This window comes from Trichogramma pretiosum, unplaced genomic scaffold, assembly GCF_000599845.2.
Source record: "Trichogramma pretiosum strain Unisexual culture from Peru unplaced genomic scaffold, Tpre_2.0 scaffold83, whole genome shotgun sequence".
In the NCBI taxonomy this organism is placed as follows: Eukaryota; Metazoa; Arthropoda; class Insecta; order Hymenoptera; family Trichogrammatidae; genus Trichogramma; species Trichogramma pretiosum.
In genome coordinates, this window is record NW_019641663.1 from 365,676 (window position 1) to 392,150 (window position 26,475).

At 39.0% G+C, this 26,475-nt stretch overlaps 4 protein-coding genes across 4 annotated transcripts; all 4 read left to right on the forward strand.

The window, feature by feature from the left end:
• The first annotated feature begins 1,772 nt into the window (after positions 1–1,772).
• LOC106654850 lies at positions 1,773–22,656 on the forward strand. Its single transcript, XM_014374927.2, has 6 exons — positions 1,773–2,054; positions 18,219–18,424; positions 19,120–19,255; positions 19,349–19,482; positions 19,579–19,810; positions 21,657–22,656. Exons 1-6 carry the CDS (start codon positions 1,967–1,969, stop codon positions 21,767–21,769), a joined length of 909 nt encoding a protein of 302 aa, XP_014230413.1. The 5' UTR covers positions 1,773–1,966; the 3' UTR covers positions 21,770–22,656.
• LOC106654852 (zinc finger protein 708-like) lies at positions 7,584–9,265 on the forward strand. Its single transcript, XM_023460232.1, has 2 exons — positions 7,584–8,223; positions 8,306–9,265. The coding sequence occupies exons 1-2, from the start codon at positions 8,210–8,212 to the stop codon at positions 8,817–8,819; spliced, it is 528 nt and encodes a 175-aa protein (XP_023316000.1). The 5' UTR covers positions 7,584–8,209; the 3' UTR covers positions 8,820–9,265.
• LOC111693957 (zinc finger protein 708-like) lies at positions 9,756–11,441 on the forward strand. The gene has a single exon (XM_023460231.1). It carries the CDS (start codon positions 9,897–9,899, stop codon positions 10,800–10,802), a length of 906 nt encoding a protein of 301 aa, XP_023315999.1. The 5' UTR covers positions 9,756–9,896; the 3' UTR covers positions 10,803–11,441.
• On the forward strand, positions 12,547–15,103 carry LOC111693956 (ankyrin-1-like). Its single transcript, XM_023460230.1, has one exon. The coding sequence runs from the start codon at positions 12,717–12,719 to the stop codon at positions 14,502–14,504; it is 1,788 nt and encodes a 595-aa protein (XP_023315998.1). The 5' UTR covers positions 12,547–12,716; the 3' UTR covers positions 14,505–15,103.
• Positions 22,657–26,475: the final 3,819 nt, after the last annotated feature.

Below are 26,475 nucleotides of genomic sequence, written 5' to 3' on the forward strand. Positions count from 1 at the left end.
ACCAAAGAATATTATTCAATAATGATGACGAAAAATTGGCATAATTTCACGAATAATAGGGTTGAAAGTCTGAATGGAAAACTCAAAAAGTTTATTCAGAAGGAAGGTACTGTCTACGAGACCGTGATCAACTTACTAAATTATTTAAACTTTCATGAAAATGAAAGGAATTTTAAAGTAATACGTGCTGTTTCCACAAGACTACTTAGTGTAGAAAATGAAGATTTGAAAAAATATTTCGACTTCCTGACTCCTTACGCATATAAGTTCATTTGTGAACAGATGGAAAAATCTTTCCAAAAAGTGTTTATAAAAAAAGTGCAGACAATTATGTAATAAAGTCCTTCTCTTGCCGCGACCACAAATACTTTGTCACTAAGACAATTTATACATGTCTTGCGTTTATCTGCATGAGATTACCATGTAAACACATACTAAAATTGTGTCGTATGACACAAGATGAACCTTCCTTATATACCAATCTAAAAATATTTCGTCACTTGCGGAAACGAGAAAATAGTTGCCGAATGCCCTCTAGCGGCAAAACATTAGACTCATTTTTTATTACGGATTATTAAATCAATGAAATATTTAGTAACAATATTTTGAATGAAACTAGGTTCATCAACTTGATGAATCAAGTAATCCTAACAATGAAGCATTTCGTCAATTTAGTGAAATATTTACTTGACATATACCAATGAAATATTTTCTTGTTTTGATAAAATATTTCGTAACAATATTTTGAATGAAACTAGGTTCATCAACTTGATAAATCAAGTAATCCCAACAATGAAGCATTTTGTCAATTTAGTGAAATATTTACTTGGCATATACCAATGAAATATTTCGTTGTTTTGATAAAATATTTCATAACAAAATTTTGAATGAAACTAGTTTCATCAACTTGATAGATCAAGTAATCCTAATAATGAAGCATTTCGTCAATTTAGTGAAATATTTACTTGACATATACCAATGAAATATTTTCTTGTTTTGATAAAATATTTCGTAACAATATTTTGAATGAAACTAAGTTCGTCAACTTAATGAATCAAGTAATCCTAACAATGAAGCATTTCGTCAATTTAGTGAAATATTTACTTGACATATACCAATGAAATATTTTCTTGTTTTGATAAAATATTTCGTAACAATATTTTGAATGAAACTAGTTTCATCAACTTGATAGATCAAGTAATCCTAACAATAAAGCATTTCGTCAATTTAGTGAAATATATACTTGGTATGTCTGCCAATCAAATATTTCATCGAAGTAATCATAATTTTATTAATTTTTTTTATTCATTTCATTAATTTTGTGAAATATGAAATACAAAATTTTTTTCTCAGTGTATTTTGTGCGTGGATAAAAGATCCGCAGTAAACAGAATTGATTCGCGAAACAAACGACACATCCTACTTCCCCCGTGCGTAGGCGGCTAAATCTGACACGCGAAGGGTCAATCGGGTTGATCGTCATGCATCTCTCCGCAGTCATCGGCACGTGTGCAGCGTCTTGATGAGATGACGATCGCTACAAATACACATAATAAGGAAGCAGCAGCAGCAGTGGCCGGGCCGATGACTCGCGTGTGCACAATTTCAGTGCGGATCGCGCGTGGGTGGGATTCGAGTGGGTGGTCGGTCTCGAGTCTGCGCCCTTACGCGATCGCCGACGCCAAAGCAGCAGCAGCAGCCGCCGCAGCATCCCCCCTGATGCGAGAGAAGCTTCAGTCAGTCAGTCAGTCGCGACTCGGCTGTCGCTTCGAGAGCTGCTTGCCTATCCTCCGTACGTAAACGCTCAAAGCTCTTATCTGCCGATTCCTCGAGGTGTCAGTGTACCACAGTTCGTTGTTGTTGTTGCTGCTGCTGTTGTTTATTATCATGTGCTCGGCTAGTGGTCTCGGTTGGTGCTCCGAGTGCAGACGATAAAAGTGCGGAAAAATTTCTTTTTGCCGCAAGGATGTGGCCGCGGTCGAGTCGCGGCAGTTCATCGGGCCCAGCTCGACTGTTGTCCTCGTGCTGTCTCGTCCTCGTTCTCCTCGTCAGCAGTAAGTCATAGACGAAATTTTACCCAAACTATCAAAGAGTAGGCCAGATGCGGGTTCCACCCGGCTACATTAGCATAGAAACGTATGTTTCCTGCCTTCGTTCCAGAGGGAGGGAAAAAAGTAATCCGATCGTCGGATTTCGCATGTTAAACGGACTTTTCCTTATGCGGGACGTGACTGCGCCTTTTCTCGTAGTCAAACGTCGTCGTCGTCCTCCTCCTCCTTCCTCCTTCAACTCGCCTTTCTCATTGATGTGCAGACGTGTCTGCTTCGACATTTTTTTTTTTTGCTTTACTCGAACTATGTCGTTTCACTTATTTTACTTCGTGATCACAATGCTCCGCTTACGCGGGCACATGTATGCATAGCCTGTATTTACACACACACACACACATACACACACGTGCATTTTATTCATGGAAATGAATTTCGATCAAGTTTTTTTTTTTTGCTCTTCTCTCGCTGCCAGGCGGCATACGAAAAACTTTATCGGATAAAATATGTCCTCGCCGAGGAAGTTTGCCCGATCCCCCCGCGCCATGTCAGCGCCTCGCGCGCGCCTGATCTTTAATGCAAATATAAAGTGATTCTGGAAATCTTGCGAGTTGTACACACACACACACGTATACGCAGACCGACTGTACGATATAAGGTTGATTTTTATCGGAAATTCGCCGGAACGCGCCTATTGTGTACCGATAATAAAGAACCGCGCGCGCGCGAGCCCCGGCACCGCTTCGCTCCTTATATACTCATTTCGAGAGGAGCTTTATTAATTCCCAGTGGCTCTTTCCGTCTCTTTAATATGAGAGATAAAAAAAACAGCTCTTATTACCAGCTCGGTGCGTGCGTTTGTAAATGATTTTTTTATCCTCGATATACTCCCGCGCGCGGCACTATAGCGATTATTATATTATACGTTACGAACGCTGCGGCACTCCGGCAGTAGCAGCACCTCGTTGAGTGTATAAAAAAATAAAAATAAAAAAAAAAAGAAGGGGGTTAAAATGATGAAAACTTTTTCATAGCATTTGCGAGTCGCGCGCGCGCGCGCGCGCATTATTCCGGGCGTGAGCTTTCTTTATGACCTTTAAAAAATAACACACACACACACACACGAACACACAAAATATATAGCTCTCTCTCTCTTTCTCTCACTCTTGCTTTCGCGTGCTCTGCCAGAGCCGTAATACGCTCTTGAAAAATAATTTTCCTTGGCAATATTTTTTCCCTCGCTCACTACACTGTGCCCAACGACCACACATACACACATACACACATACAACACTCGTGAGTTTTTCGTGAAGTGGAGGGGGGGGNGGGGGGGGGGGGGGGGGGTACGCTAGATTAATAATGAAAATTTTTATTCCCACGCTCGATAAAAGCGCGTCAACGATCGTTGAAATTTTGTCTGTTTTTTTTTTCTGAAAAGGAGGAACAAAGAAAAAAGGGAAAGTAATGCAACTGAACTGTAGAAAATTAACGCGTACACCACTGCGTAATGGGAAATTATAAATTCGCGCGCGGGCTCGAGGCGTTTCTTCATTCATCGAACAATCGCTTTCGTTACAAGTTGCGCGACATATTTCGTTTCTTTCCTTTCTCCGCTACTTACTTTTTCGCCGCGCTCCTTCCCTCGGTACGGGTATTTTCTATCTTATTACAGTTTCGACTGGCTCGTTCGCACGCGCGCGCACCTCCCCGAGAGAGAAAATGTCTTCTCCATTATGCACTTATTCTCATTTGACTCGTAATTTGCGGCGCTGTGTGTGGTTCTCTTGCACACATACGGACACACTCCCACACACACACGTGTATAGTACACGTACGCACGCGGAGAGACGCAGAAAAAATTAAGCTGCATTATGTATCCAGGTGTACGTGCGGACGAGCCAAGCCCCCGTGACTCAATTACCCTCGCGGCCTTTATCTTGCGAGAGAGAAGTAATTTTTTCCGTGTTAAAAGTACGCGCGCGTCCGAGCGGACCGCAGCAGCAGCAGCAGCGGCAGTTTCTATTTCACTTTCAAATTGGCCTTAGTAGCGTGCGCGTTCTCTTCCGAAGGTATAAAACACATGGAGAATAAAATTGCTCGACGAATAAACGTCGTGCCGCGCGCGCTTCGTTAGAGTACCTTCGAGCTCGACGACGACGACGACGACGACGACGATGATTTTTTTTTTCTTCTTTCGGACGCGTCGCTCCATCGAAGCGAACACAATTTAAGCTCCTTAGCGTATACTTACATCTGTATATACGCGCCGAGCTTTTATCTGCATAATATCTGCGCACGAGCCGCACCTTGACGAGATCGTTATATCATTACGTGGAGCGAGTTCCGCGTAGCTATGTGCTACGTCTCACCACATTCAAAGTCTCGAAATCCCATTGAAGATTTCTATTATGTACGTATTGTATACCGTTCGGCGTCGTCTCTCTATTCTTCGAATATTTGATTCACCCCACCATATAATACGATTCATTCGATTTTTTTTTCGTTTCGTCTTATATTTTATCGAGTCTACTTAACCCGAGCTTGATTTTAATTTAGAAATTAAACGCTTCTTAATTGATCCGAAACGAGGGAACTTCCGGATACAAAATCTTATTTATATAAACTGAAGGGATCGAGAAGAGGATGGGTCACTTATATTCTCAATTTCGACTCGAAGGGGGTGGGAAAATATACTTCATACAAGAGATTGTCTTTCTACTACGTCTCTCGCTTTATCCCCGGCGAAGTCATCGTCTCTCGATGAAATAATTTCTAAGCGCGCGCACGGGCCCTTTAAAGCGTAACTCATCCACCAGCTCCTTTGCCCCGGCGTATAATACTACTGCTACTGTATTATATTAGTACGCGCGCATATGCCCTTTCTATCGCTGCGCTATTCATCAAACCGTGCAATTTTCCTTCCGTCGCGCTCGAAAATTTTCCTCGATTATATTGCCGCTGCTGCTGCTGCTGCCTCGAGAGACTCGTACTGCGCCGCTAAAATTTCGCAGGCACGGAAATTCTCGCGTTTATAATATATCGAATCTCTGGCGCGGGATTTTAACGAAGAGGTGTGGGACACAAAAAAAGGAATAAATAACAAAACGACACGAGCGCGTGTATAAATTAGCTTCGAAATGCGATACAAACACTTCGTCGGTGTCATTTTAACAGCAACAAAAGCTTCGTACGTAATAACGCTTGAATCGAATGAAATTTTCACAAATTTAGGTCGCGTAACGCCGCGGCACGCCAGCATGTAGCTATATTATATTTTTTTCAACCCCCTTCTCTCCGTACGAATGTCGCAACTGGTGCACTTACACGTGTTTTAACGGCTGCGCGCGAAATAAAACATATATATAGTATATATACGTGTTATTTCATGCAGCGGGTCTAGAAAACTGTCGGCGAATAAGTACACGCGCAGCAGCTATGCATACGAAAACGAGCTTGTTTATGCGCGAAATAAACGTTCAATTAGCCCGCGTTGTTTCGTGCTCTTGAAATTTACAAGGTAATTCAGTTAGTTTCGTACGGTATCTTCGCGCGTATCGCGTACATCGTATGCGTTTATATATACATATATAACTGATACGGTTGGCAAGTGTGTGTGTGTATGTGTGTGTGTGAGCTTCAGTATCGTTTTCGAGTTGCTTATATAAACACAAGCACATACAGTGCCAACACTTGTCTGACACGGTAACACGTAGATTATATAGTACAATTTCCATGCCAAGTCGACAGGTGCAACTTAATTTGCAGCTGCCGTTGCTGCTGCTGCTGCGTTAGTTAGTATCGAGCGCAAAAAATGTAGTTCTAATACATGCAAATTAATTTTGGTAGTTTTATGGACCGATAAATTAATTTTCGTGTAAGCAGAATTTCAACGGAAAAATCTCATAGTCCAGAGTAAACATGAGATCTGAAATGAGAGCACCGACGGAGACTTGGTATTACCAGTCGGTAGATAGCATAATTGATAGTATAATTGAGCAGATTTGAAGTGAAAAATCAAAAGTTTGTTACAATGTTAGCCTCGGTAAAATTTACGTTCGGAAATCAAAATAGCAAAATACGTCACAAATGCGATTATTGCGGTAAGATTTGCCTAACTAAAAGTAATTTGGACAATCACGTGGATGTAGTTCATTTCAAGCTGAAGAAATTTGTTTGCGACGATTGTGGACAGTCTTTTGTCACGAAACACAATTTGAACAAACACGTTATTAATGTCCACCAGAAAATTAAAAATTTTACTTGCGATGAGTGTGAAAAATCATTTAGTTATAAATGTGACTTGAATAGACACATTGCCACAGTTCATGTAAAAATCAAAGATCACAAATGTGAAGAGTGCAGCAGAGCTTTGGGACGAAAAAAGGATTTGATGATGCACATAGATCAAGTCCATTTAAAAACCAGAGAACAGATGTGTGAGGAATGTGGAAAAGTTTTTGGTACAAAAGGTGTCTTGAACTAACACATCTACGTGGTACACAAAAAAATCAAAGATCACAATTGCGGAGAGTGCGGCAAGTCGTTTGGACGAAAGAGTGGTCTTATGAAGCACATAGATGCCGTTCATTTGAAACTTAAAGAACACAAGTGCGGAGAATGTGAAAAGTCTTTTGGACAAAAGAGTAACCTTATGATGCACATAGATGCAGTTCATTTGAAAATCAAAGAAAGCATATGCGAGAGATGTGACAAGTCTTTTGTTAAAAAAAGTTACTTGCATACGCACATTGCTGCAGTTCACGAAAAAATCACAGACTACAAATGCTTCGAGTGTGGCAAATCGTTTGGACAAAATAGTCATCTGATGAGTCATATCGATGCAGTTCATTTGAAACTTAAAGAACACAAATGTTTCGAGTGTAGCAAGTCGTTTGGACAAAAGAGTGGTCTTATGAAGCACATCGATGTAGTTCATTTGAAACTTAAGCAACACAAATGCGAAGAATGTGCAAAAGCTTTTGGTAGCAAATATAACTTGAATCATCACATTACCAGAATTCATAAAAAAATCAACGATTAAAAATGCGAGGTATGTGGTAAGACGTTTAGAAAACAGAGTAATCTAGTAAGACACATGAATGCAGTTCATTGAAATTCAAAAAATACATATGTAAAGATTTTTGGGTAGCTTTTAGTGAAAATTTAATTTGCAAAAACATGTTAAAATAGTTAATTGAAAAATGAAAAAATCCTTATCCGAAGAATTTCATTATTCTTGGCTTTAGTGCAGTGTAATAACAGATTACACACGAATGAAGAGAGTTAGGTATATTGAAGAAAAACCAAATGAAAATTGATATACAACTTAGTCGCTACTCAATTGTCGAACCCATAATATAATTTTATGTGATGAATGGATTGATTGATTTTAACAGTTCAGTCCTTGGATGGGCACATTTTTTTCTATTGCTCATATTTCCTTTTGTATTGACTTATATTTTTTCAAAATATGAATAAGTAGTTTATTGATTTTATTTCTATACATTTTGATGAATTGTTTTATTTGAATAAATAATTTCTATGTATTATTATTTAAAATTAGAACTTTCTGACAAAAAAATTACGATGTATTAACCAATATATTAACTTAAATTTTGGATGCAATGTGCGTGATCTATTTGTATTTCTGACAGCTGCTCTCTATATATTGCTGAGCTTAGACCTGTGTTAAACATTTAATTTATATACATGTTTAATTTATATACAAATGTATGATTAACTTGAAGATATTAATGATAATCCTGGAAGTTTTTATGGATTATTGGAAGGTGGATCGAAAGTGTACCTTAATAAATAATTAGTATTCTTAGCAGATTGAGCTAAATCAAATTGAATGAAAAACAAATCATAAAGTACTAAAATAAAAAAATGTGATTAATTAATTACCAAAATTTTTGAATAACTCATATAAATACAATTGATTTTTCTTACGTGATGACATTGTTTCCAAAGTAAACAAAATTTCAACGGCTGAACGTAAAAGTTCTGAATATATATAAGATTCGAAGTTAGAATAGTAAAGACATAGTAGTACCGTTAGGTAAATAATACAAGCGAGAAGTCAACAGTTAAAAGTTTGTTACAATGCCAGCTTCGGTAAAACATAAATTCGGAAATCAAAATAGCAAAATACGTCACAAATGCGATTATTGCGGTAAGATTTTATCAACTAAACACAATTTGAACAATCACGTAGATGCAGTTCATTTCAAGCTAAAAAAGTTTTTGTGTGAAAGTTGTGGACGGCCTTTTGACACAAAACAACATTTGAGTGTTCATATTACAAATGTCCATGAAAAAATTAAAAATTACACCTGCAATTCGTGTGAAAAAACTTTTAGATACGAGAAAAGCTTCAGTAAGCACACTGTCACAGTTCATGAAAAAATCAAAGATCGAAAGTGCGAAGAGTGTGGCAAATCTTTTGGAGGGAAAAGTGATCTGATGAAGCATATAGATATAGTTCATTTGAAGCTCAAAGCACACATGTGCGAGGAATGTGGCAAGTCGTTTGGAGAAAAGAGTAATCTGATGAAGCACATAGATGTCATTCATTTGAAATTTAAAGAACACAAGTGCGAAGAGTGTGGCAAATCTTTTGGAGTGAAAAGTAATCTGATGAGGCACATAGATACAGTTCATTTGAAACTCAAAGAACATAAGTGTGAGGAATGTGGAAAGTCTTTTGGTCAAAAAAGTCACTTGGATAATCACATATCTACAATTCATAAAAAAAGTCAAGGATTATAAATGTGGAGAGTGTGACAGGTCTTTTGGATTAAGAACCAATCTGACGAGGCAAATGTAGTTCATCTGAAATTAAAATAACGCATATGCGAAGATTATGGGAAAGGTTAAAGGCAAAATACTAATTTGCAAAAACATGTAAAAATAGTTAATTGAAAAATTAAAAAAACCTTATCCGAAGAATTTCACATGTTCTTGGGCTCTAGTGCAGGGTGATGAAAGATTATACCCGATTGAAGAGAGGTAGATACATCGAAGGACAACCGTATGAAAATTGATATACAACTTAGTCACGACTCATTTGTCGAGCACATAATATAATTTTAGAAAAATAACGAGAAGATTTATGTTAATGATTAATTTGTTTTCATGCTAAATATTGTAACTTTATTTCGTTTTTTTAAAACTCTTAAAACCTCAAAAAACCGACTTAAATAACACTGAATTTTACCTTTGCAGTCCTTGAATGCGCAAGTTTTTTTTTGCTCATGATTTCCTTCTGTATTGACAGATTTTTTTTTTCAAAATATGAAAAATAAGTTAAAATGTAGTTGTAAATGTTTATAAATTGCATTATGAAAATAAATAATTTTTATTTACAACTATTTATAAGTAGAACTCTCTAGCGAAACAATTACGTATTAACAAATATTAACTCACATTTTTTATGCATTATGTAAATTTACATTTTATTTTTAACAGCTTCTCTGAAACATTTGTTAAATGCTTTTAAATAAGTACATTTTTACATTGAATTTATATGTTTTTAAATTGAAAATATCAGTAATAATCCTGGGAGTTTTTTTGTGTATTGGAAGGCCCACGATGGACCAACAGTGTCCCTTAATAAACTTGAAAAAAAACGTAAATAGTTTATTATCAAAATTTTTGAATAACTCATATAATTAATATTTCTTGCGTGATGACTCGACACATTAGTTCTGAAGTAAACAAATTTCAACGGTTGAATGTTAAAGTTCTCTATAAGAAACTGAGAAGGTAAGACTTGAAATTAAAACAGTAGAAAAGTAGTAGTTCAGTGGGAACATAGTCCAACTGAAAAGTGATAAGTTTGTAAAAATGCCAGATTCGGTAGAACATATAAAAGAACACATGTGTGAGAAATGTGGAATGTCTTTTGGTGACAAAAGTAACTTACGTAGACACATTTTTGTAGTACATAAAAAAATCAAAGAGCACAATTGCGGAGAGTGTGGCAAGTCTTTTGAAAAAAAGCAGACTTTAATGAAGCACATTGATACAGTTCATTTGAAAATAAAAGATCAAAAATGCGGAGAGTGTGGCAAATCTTTTGCACATAAGGGTCATCTGACGAGTCACATAGATGCAGTTCATTTGAAAATCAAAGATTATGAATGTGACGAGTGTGGAAAGTTTTTTAGTGATAAAAGTTATCTAATGAAGCACATTGATACAGTTCATTTGAAAATAAAAGATCAAAAATGCGGAGAGTGTGGAAAGTCTTTTGGTTATAAAAGTGATCTTATGAAGCACATTGATACAGTTCATCTGGAACTCAAAGAACACATGTGTGAGGAATGTGGAAAGTCTTTTGGTCGCAAGGGCGACTTGAATCGACACATTGCCACAGTACATGAAAAAATTAAAGATCACAAATGCAAAGAGTGTGGTAAGTCTTTTGGCCGAAAAATTACTCTAATGAGTCACATCGATATAGTTCATTTGAAAATAAAAGATCGAAAATGCGGAGAGTGTGGCAAGTCGTTTGAAAAAAAACAGACTTTAATGAAGCACATTGATACAGTTCATTTGAAAATAAAAGATCAAAAATGCGAAGAGTGTGGCAAATCTTTTGGAGTGAAAAGTAATCTGATGAGGCACATAGATATAGTTCATTTGAAACTCAAAGAACATAAGTGTGAGGAATGTGGAAAGTCTTTTGGTCAAAAAAGTAACTTAGATAATCACATATCTACAATTCATAAAAAAAGTCAAGGATTATAAATGTGGAGAGTGGGACAGGTCTTTTGGACTAAGAACCAATCTGACGAGGCAAATGTAGTTCATCTGAAATTAAAATAACGCATATGCGAAAATTATGGGAAAGGTTTTTGGCAAAATACTAATTTGCAAAATCATGTAAAAATAGTTAATTGAAAAATTAAAATATCCTTATCCGAAGAATTTCACATGTCCTTGGGCTCTAGTGCAGGGTGATGAAAGATTATACCCGATTGAAGAGAGGTAGATACATCGAAGGACAACCGTATGAAAATTGATATACAACTCAGTCACGACTCATTTGTTGAACACATAATATAATTTTAGAAAAATAACGAGAAGATTTATGTTAATTATTAATTTGTTTTCACGCTAAATATTGTAACTTTATTTGGTTGTCTCGTCAGGGTAGTCTACTGCATTCAAATGGTTGATTTGCGCGAATCATTTACTTATTTGTCACTGAATATTGTAACCCTTATTACTTTTTACTAAAATACTTTATAATGACGAAAAAGCCGTCTGTATTCGGCTACTGTGATTAAAATAACACAAAAGTATACTTTTGTAGTTCGTGGATGTGAAATTATTTTCTTCTGCTTGTAAAATTTTCCTTGTTGATTAATAAGACTTTTTTTAAGAACAAACAACATAAACCTATTTTTTTACGATGAGTTACATTATTTCTATTTTTAAAAGTAATGACGAATCTTATTTTGTAAATAAATACTACTATATGAAAAGTAGAACTTATGGAAAATAAAATTACAAAATCCTCAATTTTATCACCCTTGTTTCGATGCCGTAAACGGATTCGCCAACGTACCCGTCAAAATTATTTAATTATTTCACATATTTTTCAATGAAATCGTATTTGAATTTGTTGTTATAAAACGTCGCGAACCTGATCTCGTCTATACAAAGTTTGCGAAATTCTAGAATAAAACTCACTGCATAGATAACAGCAATAAACGAACAGACAATTACAATGTGTGTAATTTTTTAATTTTCTACTTAGCGACGCTCTGTCCATCGTTGTCGACATTTTGCATCACAAAAATTACTCCTTCGTCCTCTTTTATATTATTTTTTGAGCTGCAGTATCGAGTACCTTGCGTCGATCTCGGCACGGCATACATTAACCTGCAGGTCTCATAGCCTCGAGCAAGGGCGTAAATCGAATTTCTTGATTTAATAACGTAAACGAAATTTTAATAGCCTCGTGTACAAATTACACACTTTTATCATTTTTATTTCTTTTCGCTTTGATACAAATCACGTAGAATTTTTACATACTATTTTATCGAAAATTGAAAAATTACGAATGTTACGTTTGCGACTAAGGCTTTTACCTATCTGTGAGTAAATTTCAACTCATTCATTGTTAACGTTTGTTGCGAATCGATTTAAAAATGTATACACATCTTCTTTAGACAATATTGAATAATGTCATGACGTAAAAATTTGCATTTTCGAAGACTTATTACAAACTTTTCTCGAATGAATAAAACGACGGCATTCATTAAAACGTCTTATTTTCAATCATTTATTTTCGTAGTCTATAATGTTAGTCATTTTTAAATATTGTATATACGATTAGTTTCTCAAAATTTTCGAGAAAATTCTCGAAAATTTTCATAGAGATCGGACCGTTTGTTTACAAGATACGGCAAATTGATCATTAGAAGAGCGGCCTACGTACTCAATTTATCCGCGCGTACGTGTTTATAGCACACAGCGAAATTTTCAAACACACGGTTTCTACAGCCGAATCGTTGAAAATCGTTACTGTATAATTTCTACGACTCGCAGTACACATCACAGCACCGCAGGGTGAACAACACAGTAAGATTACAACACAGCGAGTGATTTAAAGTTAATATTTAATATATTCATTAGTAACGAGTGGATAAAACGATGTCTGCGCCCGACGGAGAAAATGGTGTCTTTCTATTCATGGATGAGGACGTGCTTGAAAACGATTCGGAGGAAGTTTATCAATTTTACAAGTTCGAGAATGAATTAATGTTTCTGAAGAATACAATTGATTTCAAGAACGAAATTAAAAGACTAGAATTCTTAGTTAAACTAGATTCATTAATTGAAGCTTGGGAGGGGAATCCTCCAGATCTTCGAAAAATTTTTGGAGATGGAGAAGTAGAGTTACTCATTTTTGATTATATACCAAACAGGATGAAACGAAGATTAAGTTGGGAAGAAAGTCAAGCAGCTGCACGATTCATTCGTTTTGTTATCGACGCTGGCTACAACAACGAGCCCAAATTGGAAAACGACCAGGTAACATCGGTGCGCGGCACAACGCCGATTCATCAAGCATACGAATTCGGTTATTATAACGTCGTCGAGGATCTGTTTGAAGTTTACAACCGATTTGACGTCACCTACATCGACGATCGGGGAATGACGCATTTCCATATAGCCTGTAATCATGGCAGAATCGACATCGTTTCGAAATTCCTCGAGGCGCCCGGTCGCAATATCGATTGTCAAAGTTACACCCTGACGCCGCTGTGTTTGGCACTGCAGCAAGGCCACACGCGCGTGGTCGAAGAGCTGCTGAAAAAAGGTGCCAATCCGAATTTGGAACATCCAAAAAAATCAACTCCTCTGCACTTCATTTGCAAGAAGAACAAGTACACAAATTTGGCGGAAGTTTTTGTCGAGCTCTGCGACAAGTTCTCCAAGGAGAATCCAGTACGGATCGATAAACAGGACGAGTCGGATCGGACGCCGCTGCACTGGGCACTGCAGCACAGCGATGCCTCGACGACCACAATTGAATTTTTACTAAAAAGCGGCGCCGATCCCAATTCGGTCGACGCAGAAGGATCGACTCCTCTGCACATTATCTGTCAAAGGCAGGAATATAAGGATGATAAGTCGGCGGAACTTTTCTTCAAGATAATGGACGATCGGCAACAAACGGTGCAGATCGACGCTAAGGACAACTCGGAACGGACACCCCTTCAATGGGCCGTGGCTAACTTCCTACCGAGTGTGGTAAAAATTTTGCTGGACCATTGTGCCGATCTGTCCAACTTCTGTTTTCCGGAAGAGTCGCACTTAAAAGAAATAGTTAGAGGCTATGATGGTAAAAAATTCCAAATGCCAATGCATAAATTAATTTTTGCATCTAGAACTTTGGAAACTCTTCACATACTGAAGTTAAAGGGATATCAGTTGGAACAAGACGATGCCATGAAAATCATGAAGGTTTTTGCTAAATTTAAAATGTTCGAGAAGTCGGCGGATAACGTCGATCCAAATTGGTACGACCGCGATAGTGCTTTCGCGAAGAAAGCGAAAAAAATAATGTTCACAGGGCGATTGTCGCTCTACAGCTTGATTCGGTCCCAGTACGTGCAGGATTATGCGGAACGACTGACTTACGAAAATTATACCGAATTCGTGCGCTCATCCGGATGGGATGAACTGTTGTTGACGAGACTTTGGCAGATCTGTGACGTGCGACTGTGCGAAAGACTCTTGGCAAGATTTTTCCAAAATTGGTCATTGAAACCTTTTATGAATTTAACGCAGCGCCGATTACCGGAACTGTGCTCCGAAATGGTGCTCGAGAAGTTGAACGACGAGGATTTATTCAACATTTGCTTTGGGGCTTCGGGACAAAGTCCCGAACTGTTAACAAATGAACCTGTCAATAGTGTAAATGTCGTTTTGTGAGTGTTAAAATGAGTTTTTCAATTTGTTTTTACATTAAATATTGTAGCTTTGTTTTGCCTTTTCAAAACTTTTAAAATCTCAAAAAACCGACTTATTCGGCTTCAACAGCTCAAATAACACTGAATTTCAACGTTTTTTTGCTTATCATTGCCTTAAGTATTGACTTACATATTTATTTCAAAATATGAAGAAGTAGTTAAAATGTAGTTATAAATGTTCATAACTTGTATTATGAAAAATAATACAAACAAAATAATGCAAAAATAATTTTTATTTATAACTGTTTATAAGTAGAACTCTCTAGCGAAACAATTACGTATTAACATATATAAATTCACATTTTTTGTCAAGACACTCAAATGTATTTTAGTCGTAGTTATAACTAAAATGTTTTTAAGTAATGGCTTTTGTATCGTAAGAATGTAATTTGAATAAGCTAATAATGTTTAAAATGTTTTACCTGAACTCGACCAAAGGTACACTTTGTACAGTCGTACGATAAATTATAAAGTCAAAAAATGTAGGATTATCAATTGTAATAGATTTCTTCAAACATGAAAAATATTGCTTCGATGTAATAAACATTTGACATAACACCATATTCAATTTCTTTCAATGATATTCAGATTTCTTACTGCCCATACAGTACGCATTAAAAATCACATATTGACTTTTTAACAATAAGACATTTATTAAAAGCAAATCTTATTTGCGTTTTACATCTACTTTATTTTTTAACTTGAAACGCGATTTAAATAGATAAATTTGAAAAAATGGAAAAATGAATAAATGAATAAATTCAATGTAAAAAAAAAATTTACTATTAAATAATTCATGAAATCTAGCAGAAAACTCAAGCGCGAATGTCCAGCGATTATTTGTGTTATAGCATGAATTTTAAAGATCGATTTGAAAACTAATAAACAAAAAACAATGAATTATTGCATTATAGTCTGAATATTAAATTTATTGATTTCTCTAAAAAAGTCAGTTTTTCATAAAAAATCTTAGACAAGTATTGGGTACTGATAACTCATGGGTACTCTTACCTTAGTTTATCAAAAATTTCCAGCGAAGCCTTCAGAACTGTTGTTGAAGCGGCTTTTGCTTCGTTTCAAAATCTTCCAAAACAAACGATCGCAGTATGAAATTCACGCTACGAGCGTCAAGATAAAAAGACGAGCGCTAATTTTTTATTTCGCCGAATAAAAATGTTTCGTACTATTTCTCGCGCAGCGTGCGACGACGTTGAATATACGAATATAATTGCATTTTTAACGCACGAAGAAATGGCTAGCAAAACGTAAATCCTCGACGCGTAGTTTATCGTAATATTCGGACTGTTTGTTTTTTGTTTTATTTTTCATTTGTCAAAATGTCCACCCCCGTGCGACTCGAGAGCAAAGTGTCCTCTCACCTTCGTCCTGAAAAAAAAAAATATATTGTCTAAATAAACCGAAGCAATTTTTTACTTTGAAATTTTCAAAAACGTATATATACGCACACAATCGTTCTGACGCGCGTAAAATTCGTCCGTCAAGCTCTCTCTCTCCCTCTCGGGCGCGTATTATACGTACGAGGGACGAGCAGAGAGAGAAAAAAAAATAAAATAAAAAAATCGCGGAGTAGCGTTAAAAAGTAGGTCTCTCTAATTCTGTAATTACTCGCCGCTGTGCACGCGCGCGTCGGGTCGAGGCTACCGACCAAATCCTTCACAGTCAAATTTCATTTTCCACTCGCGACGAGAAGAAAAAAATTGCTCTTTCCCTCTTTCTCTCGCCCACCGACCAAAAAATATAAAAAAAAAAAAAAAAAACACACATCGCGTGAACTTGCTGGATGGAGGGCGAGAGAAGGCCCACAGTTAGTTCGGGGTTATAAAAAATTGGTTTTAATTAACGGAACGTAGTTCGAGAGTCCGCAGAGCGTCGGGTAGGTCAAAAGAGACTTATTTCCTTCGAATTTTTCGCTCTCGTCTCGAATTTAAATAGCCGAACGTACCCATTGTATTCGTCTTTTTTTTCTCCATTCTACCGCCATCATATCGATATTATTGATGCCCGCACGCTCGCGTCATAATCATCCCGTCGACGCGGTATTTTTTCCTTACTTCATTCACGTGCTCGCTCTCTCTCTCTTATCTGGCTCGCGCGAAAATTGGAACACGTGTATTGGCTATAAATAACGTCGATTTTATCCCGCGTACACCGAGTAAATAAATAAATAAATAAATAAATAATTACAAGTAGGAGAAAATGTTTCTGCCGGACGAAATAATAATTTCCTACATTCAATTCGCGACGTGTAAATGCGCGGCCAAGCTACGCTAAACATCCGACATAAATCAGCTTTTATTATTATTATTATTATATAATAATGAACGCACGCGTGTATGTGCCTCGCCTTCGTATATACGCAACCGCACAAATTATACGCATACGCGTACGGCGCGCTTATAGTATATAGACACAATAAAGCGCGCCGCATTATGGATATATCGAGGCTCCCCTCGGAGAGGCAGAGAGAGTTACGTGTTAATGGGAACTCATGATTTTCCCTAAAACCCATGTTTACCATATTAATTGGAATTATATCGCCGCTGTGTGCTTATATACCTAAACGCGCGCAGCAGCAGCAGCATTTAACGCTCGAATCGCTCGCGTATAGAATATTCCTATTTTTGAATTCCTTATATCGACGAGAAAAAACAATTTAATACTCGTACTCCAACTGTGCTCGTTCGAGGAGGATATATACAGTTTTCGATAAAATGTCAGCTTCGCTTTCTTTACGCGTTCAATATAAAGCTCGGTTGAAATTTTCTGTCACAGAGCGTGTACTCTACATATAAGGCGGCAGTGGCAGGCGGAGAGCGGTATCGAGAATTTAAAGGGAATCCCTAGCGGAATTCCACCGTTGCATTAAAGTTGTGTAATACCGAGAGAAAGTAGGAGAGGCACGTGGTATACACGTAAACGTTAGGAAAATAATGAGCGGGGGGGAAAGAGCACAAAACAGGCTTAGATACTAGGCCATAGCAGGCAAATATAAAAAGGAAGAACGGGGAGAGCAACGAGGGGTATAGGGGAAGAGGTAAAAGTGTAAAAAAAAAGAACAGCGACTTGCGAGTACTCGCGAATAAGAAATAAAAAAAAACAAGAAGATAATGAAGAGAGCGAGAGATAGGGCATCAGAAAAAAGAAGAACACCGACGAAAAAAATAGCGAACGAAGTTTCGCGAGTGGAGCAGCAGCAGCAGCAGTAACGCTTCGGAACAATTTTTTAAAAAGTCCTTTTTTATTGGCCAGCCTCCAGTCAAGAGCATTCGCTCTCGTTGGGGTGGAACGAACGTTTAGTCTTCCTCCTACTCTTCTTCCGTTTTTTTTCTTTTCTTCTTCCTCTTCTCTTTTTTTTTTATTTTTAATTCTACGCAGCAGCCGAAGATTGCGCGCGTGAGAGGGTCTTTTTCTTTTACCGTAAAAAAGGTTAACCTTTTTATTTTTTGTTTGTTTGTATGTATACACTCTTACTGTGCGCGCTCTCGAAACAAATAGCGCGGCATCAGTCAAAAGGGTATTTTCCCCCCTTTCGCGTTTAGCTAGGCTCTCCCTTTTCTCTTTGTCGTACTAAAGCATGAAAATAAAAAGTAAAAAAAAAAATCAAAGGACCCACCGAACAGAGGCACTCAACTACTCGTTGAATTACTTGTTGCAGGCACGGCGAGCTTGAAAAATTTGAGGATCGTCGCGCCGGAGCGGGTGAGGCTCGGCGACTCGGTGCTGCTCACCTGCAGCTACGACCTCGAGGACGCCCAGCTCTACGCGATAAAATGGTACTTCGAGGACGAGGAGTTCTATCGCTACGTGCCCAAGAAGGAGCCGTCCCACGACACGTTCTCGGTGCGCAGCATACAAGTCAACGTGAGTCGTAAATGTTCCGTAAATTTTGCTTCTTTTCATTCGCGAATGGAGAGAAAACAGAAATAATACCCGGAGCTTTTCGATGTATATAATACGAATACACACGCGCTACATTTGCGAAGTGAAGCAGAGAGAGAGAAATGTACAAGCCGTCGACGTGAGTAGATTATTCAGCTTGTAAGTATATCGAGCTATTTCCTTGCACACGTCTTTGTATACTTCTTTTCGCCTTTTATTCTCTCTCTCTCTCTTTCTTTCTCGGTGCTCGCAAGAGAGAGAGGAAGAAGAAAAGACCCGTCACTCATTCGGCGGACTATACTCGAGTCCCGGGCCGAAGGACTTGTCGCAGTGAGAGAGTATCTGGTTAAGTCGTTTTTTTTCCTACTTCTTTCTTTCTTCCTTTCTTTCTTTCTCTCGGACACTACTCTCGCGTCGTCTCCTTACGCGCAAACGCGCTCACACACACACGGTCCCTTTCAACGGGCACGCAAACTTTTTCAATTCGAATACGAGAAATAAAATAAAATTTGCACCTCGCACACGCTTCGATGTACCGGTACGACTCTTTTCTTCGCTCTCTCTCTCTCTCTCTCCTTTACTCTCGAATTACGATGTACGTATATATATTTTTTTCTTTACTTGTTCTTTGTCCGCGCGGAATTCTATAACATGTGTGTGTACACGTGTGCATTAAGGTGTCCGGATCCAACATGCACGACGTGACGCTGGTCAACGTGCGGCGAAAGCACACGGGCCGATACAAGTGCGAGGTCTCGGAGGATCAGCCGCGCTACGACACCAAGCTCCAGGAGGCCGACATGTTCGTCGTTGGTAAGCCCAGAGTTACATATATATACGAATGAATTCCTCATTTGTTCGCGGTGGTGGTTTACCATTTTGTTCTTCTTCTTCTTGTTTTAATAGACGTGCCGGATACCGAGCCAAGGATTATGGTGGAGAAGCAGCGCTTGGCCGAGGGCGAGACTCTGCGGGCCAACTGCACGTCCGGCGCTTCTCGACCCGCTGCCAATATAACCTGGTCGCTCAATGGAAAGCTCGTGAGTGTGCGATTTTATTCAAAAAAAAAAAAAAATAAATAAATAAATAAATATGCATCCGAATCTCGATGACTCAACGTGTTTTATACATTCAAGCTGGACAATCGGAGAATGAAGTACAACACCCGCACGCAGACGCTGCTCGCGGGCACGGGCGAGGACGGCCGCCAGCGGACGCGCTCCTGGCTCACCGTCGACACTCAGGGCTTGTTCGAGGACTATCGCATAAGGCTGCGCTGCTTCGCCCAGATACAGCCGGTCTACAAGGTATCCACGTCGCTGGACGTGCGCCAGGACGGGCCCTACGTCGCCTCGCCGCACAGTCATCGTAAGTGTCGAGCCGCATATACACGTAATCGATAACGACTGTATGCAAATTGATGGAAGTCCGACCGACGGTCGACTGGAACTACTGGAAAAAATCGCGCGTAGTTCGTTGTATTGCGTGTATTTATATAAGCCATGCTACTCGGTATAGTTTGACTGAACACTGATTCGCGTTACTGAGAAATCCGTATTACGTGATCTATATACAATTGAAAATATCAATCATCCATAATTATGAATGAGTGAGTTATGCTTAGAGCTTATATAGAACTATATTGACTTTGACACTTGCAGATTTTTTATAGATAAAGGCACTCGCCATCTAGCGGTAGAGACTGACTTAAATTATAATTGAGTTTTCATGCGTATTTTTACAATAAACGCAATACAATTGACGGAAACAAGTCTTTTATAATGAGTCTTGCCAAGAATTAAATCTTCTTAGATTCATTATTGAGTCTTATCTAGAATTCGATCTTTTTAGTTTAAGACTTATACAATTGTTTTGTCTTTGACACTAGCAGATTTACAGATAAAGCCATACTCGGCATCTACCGATGGACGTTGGCTTTAATTTTGAATGAGTTTTTATAAATTTTTTTTCAATTAAAGCAATAAGACATACTATGGAGAAAAATTTTCTGATCGTTTTAGTTTTAAATTTATACAATTTATACAATTATTTCGACTTTGCCACTTGCAGATTTACAAATAAAAGTATCTCGCCATCTAGCGATGGACTCTGGATTTAATTTAGAATGAGTTTTCATGCCTTTTTTTGCAATTGACACAGAAAATAGATCAGTTTTAAAAATTCCTCTTCAATAATAAATAAAATTGTTGCAGTTTGACTAAAAATCTCTGCGATTCTTTTTGTGCAGATAATATAAAAAGTAAATGAATAAATCAGTATCATACATTGGCTCTTAACAAAGATTTCATATAATTGTAAAATAGAAAATTCGTTATCGTTCACTTTGCTTTTTGATATCCGATTTCACATTAAATCTGCATTAAATTTACGTTTTTCTTGAAAAGCAAGCGCGTTTCGGCTCGTATACACAGCGGCGAACACTCGCTACACTTACGCAATAATACGTATACATCGGCGCCGGCCACGTGCAACATGGAAACTAAATTTAATGATCCTTAACCCCCCTCCGAGTTTCACTTACTCCGTATACGCTTTCTCGCGTCCATAGTGTAGCAGTCTCGCGTCTTTTTCAAAAATAAGCTCCCAGGCAATTCGCTGTATATGGTAGGAACGTCTACGTGTGTAACGAGCTCGCACCTGTTTTCTTGAATTTTTTTCTCCTTCTTCTTCTTCACTCTCTCTCCCTCGCTATTTTTTATTTTATTATTTTTACTCCGCTTCTCGCTCAAGTTCGCGTGCGCGCGCGAGTGCGCAAAACCGTTGCGGCGGCGTCGGGTTAGGCGTGTTTCTCAAAATATATATCTTCATTAATTTCGTCAGAGATATCTCACTTAAGTGCACACGCGGCGCAGCAGCCCCCGGAGATATAGCGCTAATTCACATTAATCAGCTTTCTACCGCAGAAGGCATCGTAAAATTTTATCGTCCCTCCCATCCTCCACCACCAGCACCATAACCGTGTATATATGAATATTAACGGGAGCTGCACCCTGCGCTTGAAATTCTTCGCCTGCATTATACAGCTTTTTTTCTCCCCGTCAGCCAAGCTTCTTCTCTTCCTCGGAATTATAAATTTTTCCTCGATCCTTTATTTTTTTGCTCGATTCGGTAAGAATTATATGCAAATATCGATATTGCTTACGCACGACACGATATATTAAAAGGTTTTTGTCTTTTGAACATGTGTCCGCAGAATCCAGTGGGAGCAGTTCGATCGTTATCGCGACATCCCCGTGGCCTCGTGAAGCTGCTATTGCCGCCACGGCGCTGGTCTTGGCTTCTTCGCTAATGACGCCGACAAGGTGATTACGAAACTGAACATGTGCCGAAGAAGGACTATCCTATATCTATACACATCACCAGCCGACGTCGACGATTCCTTGGGAAATTATGCTGCGCAAACATCGAGTTTCGATCTCTGTCTCGCTCGCTCGCTCCGAATCACGTCTCCTCTAACATCGTCCAAAAACTATACTGCCTCAACGTGTGTGTGTCTATATGTGTATACGTGTGTTAGCGCTATAGCGAGTGAGCGAGAGCTTAATGCGACATTTATAATACGTCGATTACGGAGAGCTTCCACACGCGGCGAAAAGTTGAGAGTCGAGAATTTCCTTCCGGAATACGGATACGCGATATATATATATTTGTACAGTGAGCTTAGGTTATTAGATAGTTTAATAATTGTTGAATCATAAGTAAAGAGTAATTCAAAGTTCGACTACTCGCGCGTCGCTAATTATATATAAAGATATACGGGGGGAAAAAAAAATGATAAAAATAAAATAAAAAAGATAAACACAAACTAAACTGCAACGTTATCCGTGATATATGATATATATATACTTCGCTGGAGGATAATACATCGTGTGATACGTAATAAGCCGACGATCTACTATATATATATAAATATTTATATGTTGATGTTGCGAATTACACGAGATAATGTGAACGTTTTTTGTTTCTTATTTTTTCGTAATCGTCTCGCGAACGAGTCAATAAAAAATGTGCGTAAATTATTTTTCACGAATTCATCACGAGTTATTTTCTTTCCTTTTTCTCGCTTCGTCGAGTGCGAAATCATCATGATGTGTGGATGTGAATTATTGTACGTCGGGCGTGCAGAATTGAATAAAACGCTGTACTCCTCGTGACGCATATAACGATTGAACGAATAATAATTAATAATAATAATAATAATGATAATGATAAAAATAATTTACGTATACGTGAAAATGTGAATTTGTAAATATATTTTTGTTATTAAAATCGACGATACGGAGGTATATAAACAATACAAAAAAAATTTGTTGAAGATACATCATGCGTAAAAATTTATTCCGCTCTACCTCTTTCCCTCTGTTTTCTTTTACAGCAGCTGGTATATAATATATACGTTATATAACGAGCGATCGCACGATCGGACGCAAATTCTCGCCTCGATAATAGCCGATAATAAAAGTCTCGCGCCCTGCCGCAGCAGCCACTCCGCGCGCTACTCAACTCAAAGCTCAGCAGCAGCAGCGGCACGAGTATTATGGACGTGTATAAAATCCAATCGCGACGGCGACGATTTGCATCCTCGAGAGGGCAAAAGATCTTATACATATAGTTTCATTCAAAAGCTTTTACACTTCTTCTCCGGCTTTCGCGCTCAAAGAGAGCCGCGCCGCTCCTTGGGCTTTTCTGCTCGCGGTATTATGCATTATTCGTTATAACGTTTTCTCCTCCTCCGCAGCAGCCGCGAGATTGCCTCATTGTTCGTCGATGATGGGGTACTGCCAAGGACTCTGCGCGCAGTCTCTCTCTCTACGACAAAAGGTAATATACCTTAATTTTTCAGTGATAAAATTCGAATATAAACGCCCCCCCGCGCGCCCGCCGGGTTGGACGCGCCGGTAAAAAAGTTTATAAATACTCCGGAGCAATGATAAACGCGTCAGCAGAAACGTCCGGCATTTCTTGCGCCACATAAACTCCCGGGAGAAAAGTCATTTCCCCCCGAATATTATATGCACATGCTCTGGTGTACATACAGCAGCAGCAGCAGCAGCAGTGCATATTTACATAAAATTGATAGCCAAAAGGTATTGCCGCGTGTCACACGAATTCTGTTACATGTATATGCCGAGTAAGAGCTCTTGGTGTGTGTGTGTGTGTACGAGCAAACTAGGATGTCTATATTCGAGTAATGCCAAGCCGTGTGGCGTGGAGTGCCAACAACGACTTTATGTATAATAAGACGAGCGAAACTATCCGCGTAACGACATCCAAGCCACCACCTCTACCTCGGCTATATATCTCGCGCATAAACCGTGTTGTTTTACAAGCTCTCCCCCGTACATATATTTTTTATTATATATTTTTATGTATCATATAGTCAACGACAGCAACAGCACGTCGGATAAATTTCAATTTTCAACGACTTTTTCAATCATTATTAGCTCACTAGCTCTCTCTCTCTCTTGTGTGCGCGCGGCAAAGATCAAAAGAAAAATTTTCATATACTTGTGACGAGAGCTTTAAACAGAAAGCAGCAGCGCGTATTATACGTCGTATTATAAAAGCTCTCGAGCGGCGCATTTTCCAACCTGTATTTATACGATGGGGATATTTCGTTTGCGTTCCGCGATTTACACCGCAAAACCACCCGCCACCACCGTACCGAGATTTCTCGATTCAAAGCCGATATATTATAGAATGTTCGTAAAGGCTGCTCGCGTCCATTGTGGCGGTTCGCGTGCGCATATTATATATATCGTATACGCAGTTATAATGCGTGTGTCCACGCAGTGGAATATTCTCGAATCGCGACGATTTCTATTGTACGAATCGAAGCTCGAATGATGGATTAAAAGTTACGCATGAATATTGCATCGCGCTCGATTCTTTGATTTTACGTGCCTGGCGTACGCGGGGAGGTTCCTTTTTGCGTACGATAATTATCATTATTCTTATTTTTCTTTTTAATTGCGGTATATCGTGCGAAACTCGCGTGGCGTGCACATTTTTGTACCTTTTTTTTGTTGGCAATTTTCTACATCGAGAGCGTATCGCGTTCGGAAAAAACAAATATTTTGTTTTTTCTCGATCCGTTATATATAGCGTTCATTGATTCGGATGTTCTGTGTACAAGCGTGCACACATAGACGAAACGCGTTTCTGCGAGATACGTTTCACTTTTTGTTTCGTACCCTGCGTGGATTCGGACGGGAGCGAGAAAAATAATTGACTCGCAGGAAAAAAACGAAGAAAATGTTTATTTTTTTACGTCTATGATCTAATGGTTTAAAATAAATGTTTTTAACGGTGTATTCACCGCCATTCAAACATTTTCTTCGTTTATTTCTGCGTGTCAATTATTTTTGATTTAAAAAATGTAGAGCGATATCAAAATTCTTTATGGTTTTTGGTAGATAGTTAAAATGCAGGCAAATTATCAAATTAATTTTTTTTTTATTTATTTTTATTGTTTAACGAAAATACTCCAGAGAGCTATTGGAGCATTACCAAAAAGACAGTGTTATTACTGTTACCACAGTAATTTATAAATCAAAAGCTCACATTTTTATAATTATGATTTTATTCAACAGCAGCTATTTTTTAATTTATTTCAATGATATTGGAAGGATAATCAAACGAAGGCGTCACGAGCCTTGTCCTTCAGCCGCCAATTATTATGCAAATCCTCGTTCTTCAAATTGTCCACGATCATGTCACAGCAGAGAATCGGCAGCCGGTAGTGAATCAGCTTCCAGAAAGGATCCAGCGTCCATCGCCGTAAAAATTTTCTCAACAATTTCGCGCGCAAATGATCGTGAGCGGCCACGTAATGATCCATGGAAACGGGCCAGTTGAAATCTTCGTGCGCTAGTCTGAAGCAGTCCTCGTAAGCTAGCCGTTTCGACGCCTCCACGATCGGCGTCTCGATCAGCTCGTAGAGCGACCAGCTCGGATCGATCGTTATCTTTTTCGCTTCCGTCGCGAACTTCTCGTCTCGGTACCATGAGCAGCGACTCTCGAGGTATAATCCGTGCTCGGCGAAGAATCTCACGATCGTCAGGGCGTCGCTACGGTCCAGCTCGTATCCTCCTCTTTTCTCGAGACGCTCGAGGACGGCCAGAGCGTTGGCCGCTCGTTTGAATCTCCAACGAGTCCTGAACATTTTTTCAACCAGCGGCGACGGGAATGAATCGTGATCTTCGTCGCCCTTGCACTCAAAGCTCGCGTCGAATTGACTCTTGGTTGGGAAAACGAAGCCGGTCGGATCCGCGCCGTTATCCAATAGTACGTCGAAGGTATTGGGCAAGAGGTTCGCCACGGCCCATTCGAGAGGCGTACGTCCCAGCTTGTCCCGAGCGTCGATCCGCAACGTTTGACGTTTTTCCTCGCAGATCTCAAAGAATAGTTTCGCAAAGTCGACGTCGACTTTTTTTCGGCCAACAAGGTGCAGAGGAGTCTCCCCGTGGTTGTTGGCTAAATTCATGTCTACGCTTCTTCTCAGCAGCAATTCGGCTACCGTATAATGACGATCGGCCAGAGCCAAGTGCAACGGTGCATTGCCCAACTTGTCCCGGGCGTCGACTCGAATCTTCAGCCGTCGCTCGTCGCAAAACTCGAACAACGTCTCCGCCAAGCCATCGTCGTCGTTTCTCCGACAAAGGAAATGCAGCGGAGTCGATCCCTCCTCGTTGGCTGCATTTGGATCCGCGCCTCTCATCAGCAGCAACGCGGCGACCCGTCTGTTGCGGTATTTCGAAGCCTCGTGCAGCGGCGTATTGCCCGACTTAACACAAAACACACGCTCACTTTTAATTCAAAAAATACTTTTTTACTTTTAAAAATCATTTGGTGCAGCGGAAGCGATCTTTAACTGAGTTGTTCACTCTGTGGCGTCGCAACGAGTACTGACTTGTCGAACGTATGAACGGTGGCGTCGTAACAAGTACTGTCTTGTACAAAATAGAAAGTAAAGACTCGGATGTAGAAGCCATGTGTTTTTTTAGATTTAA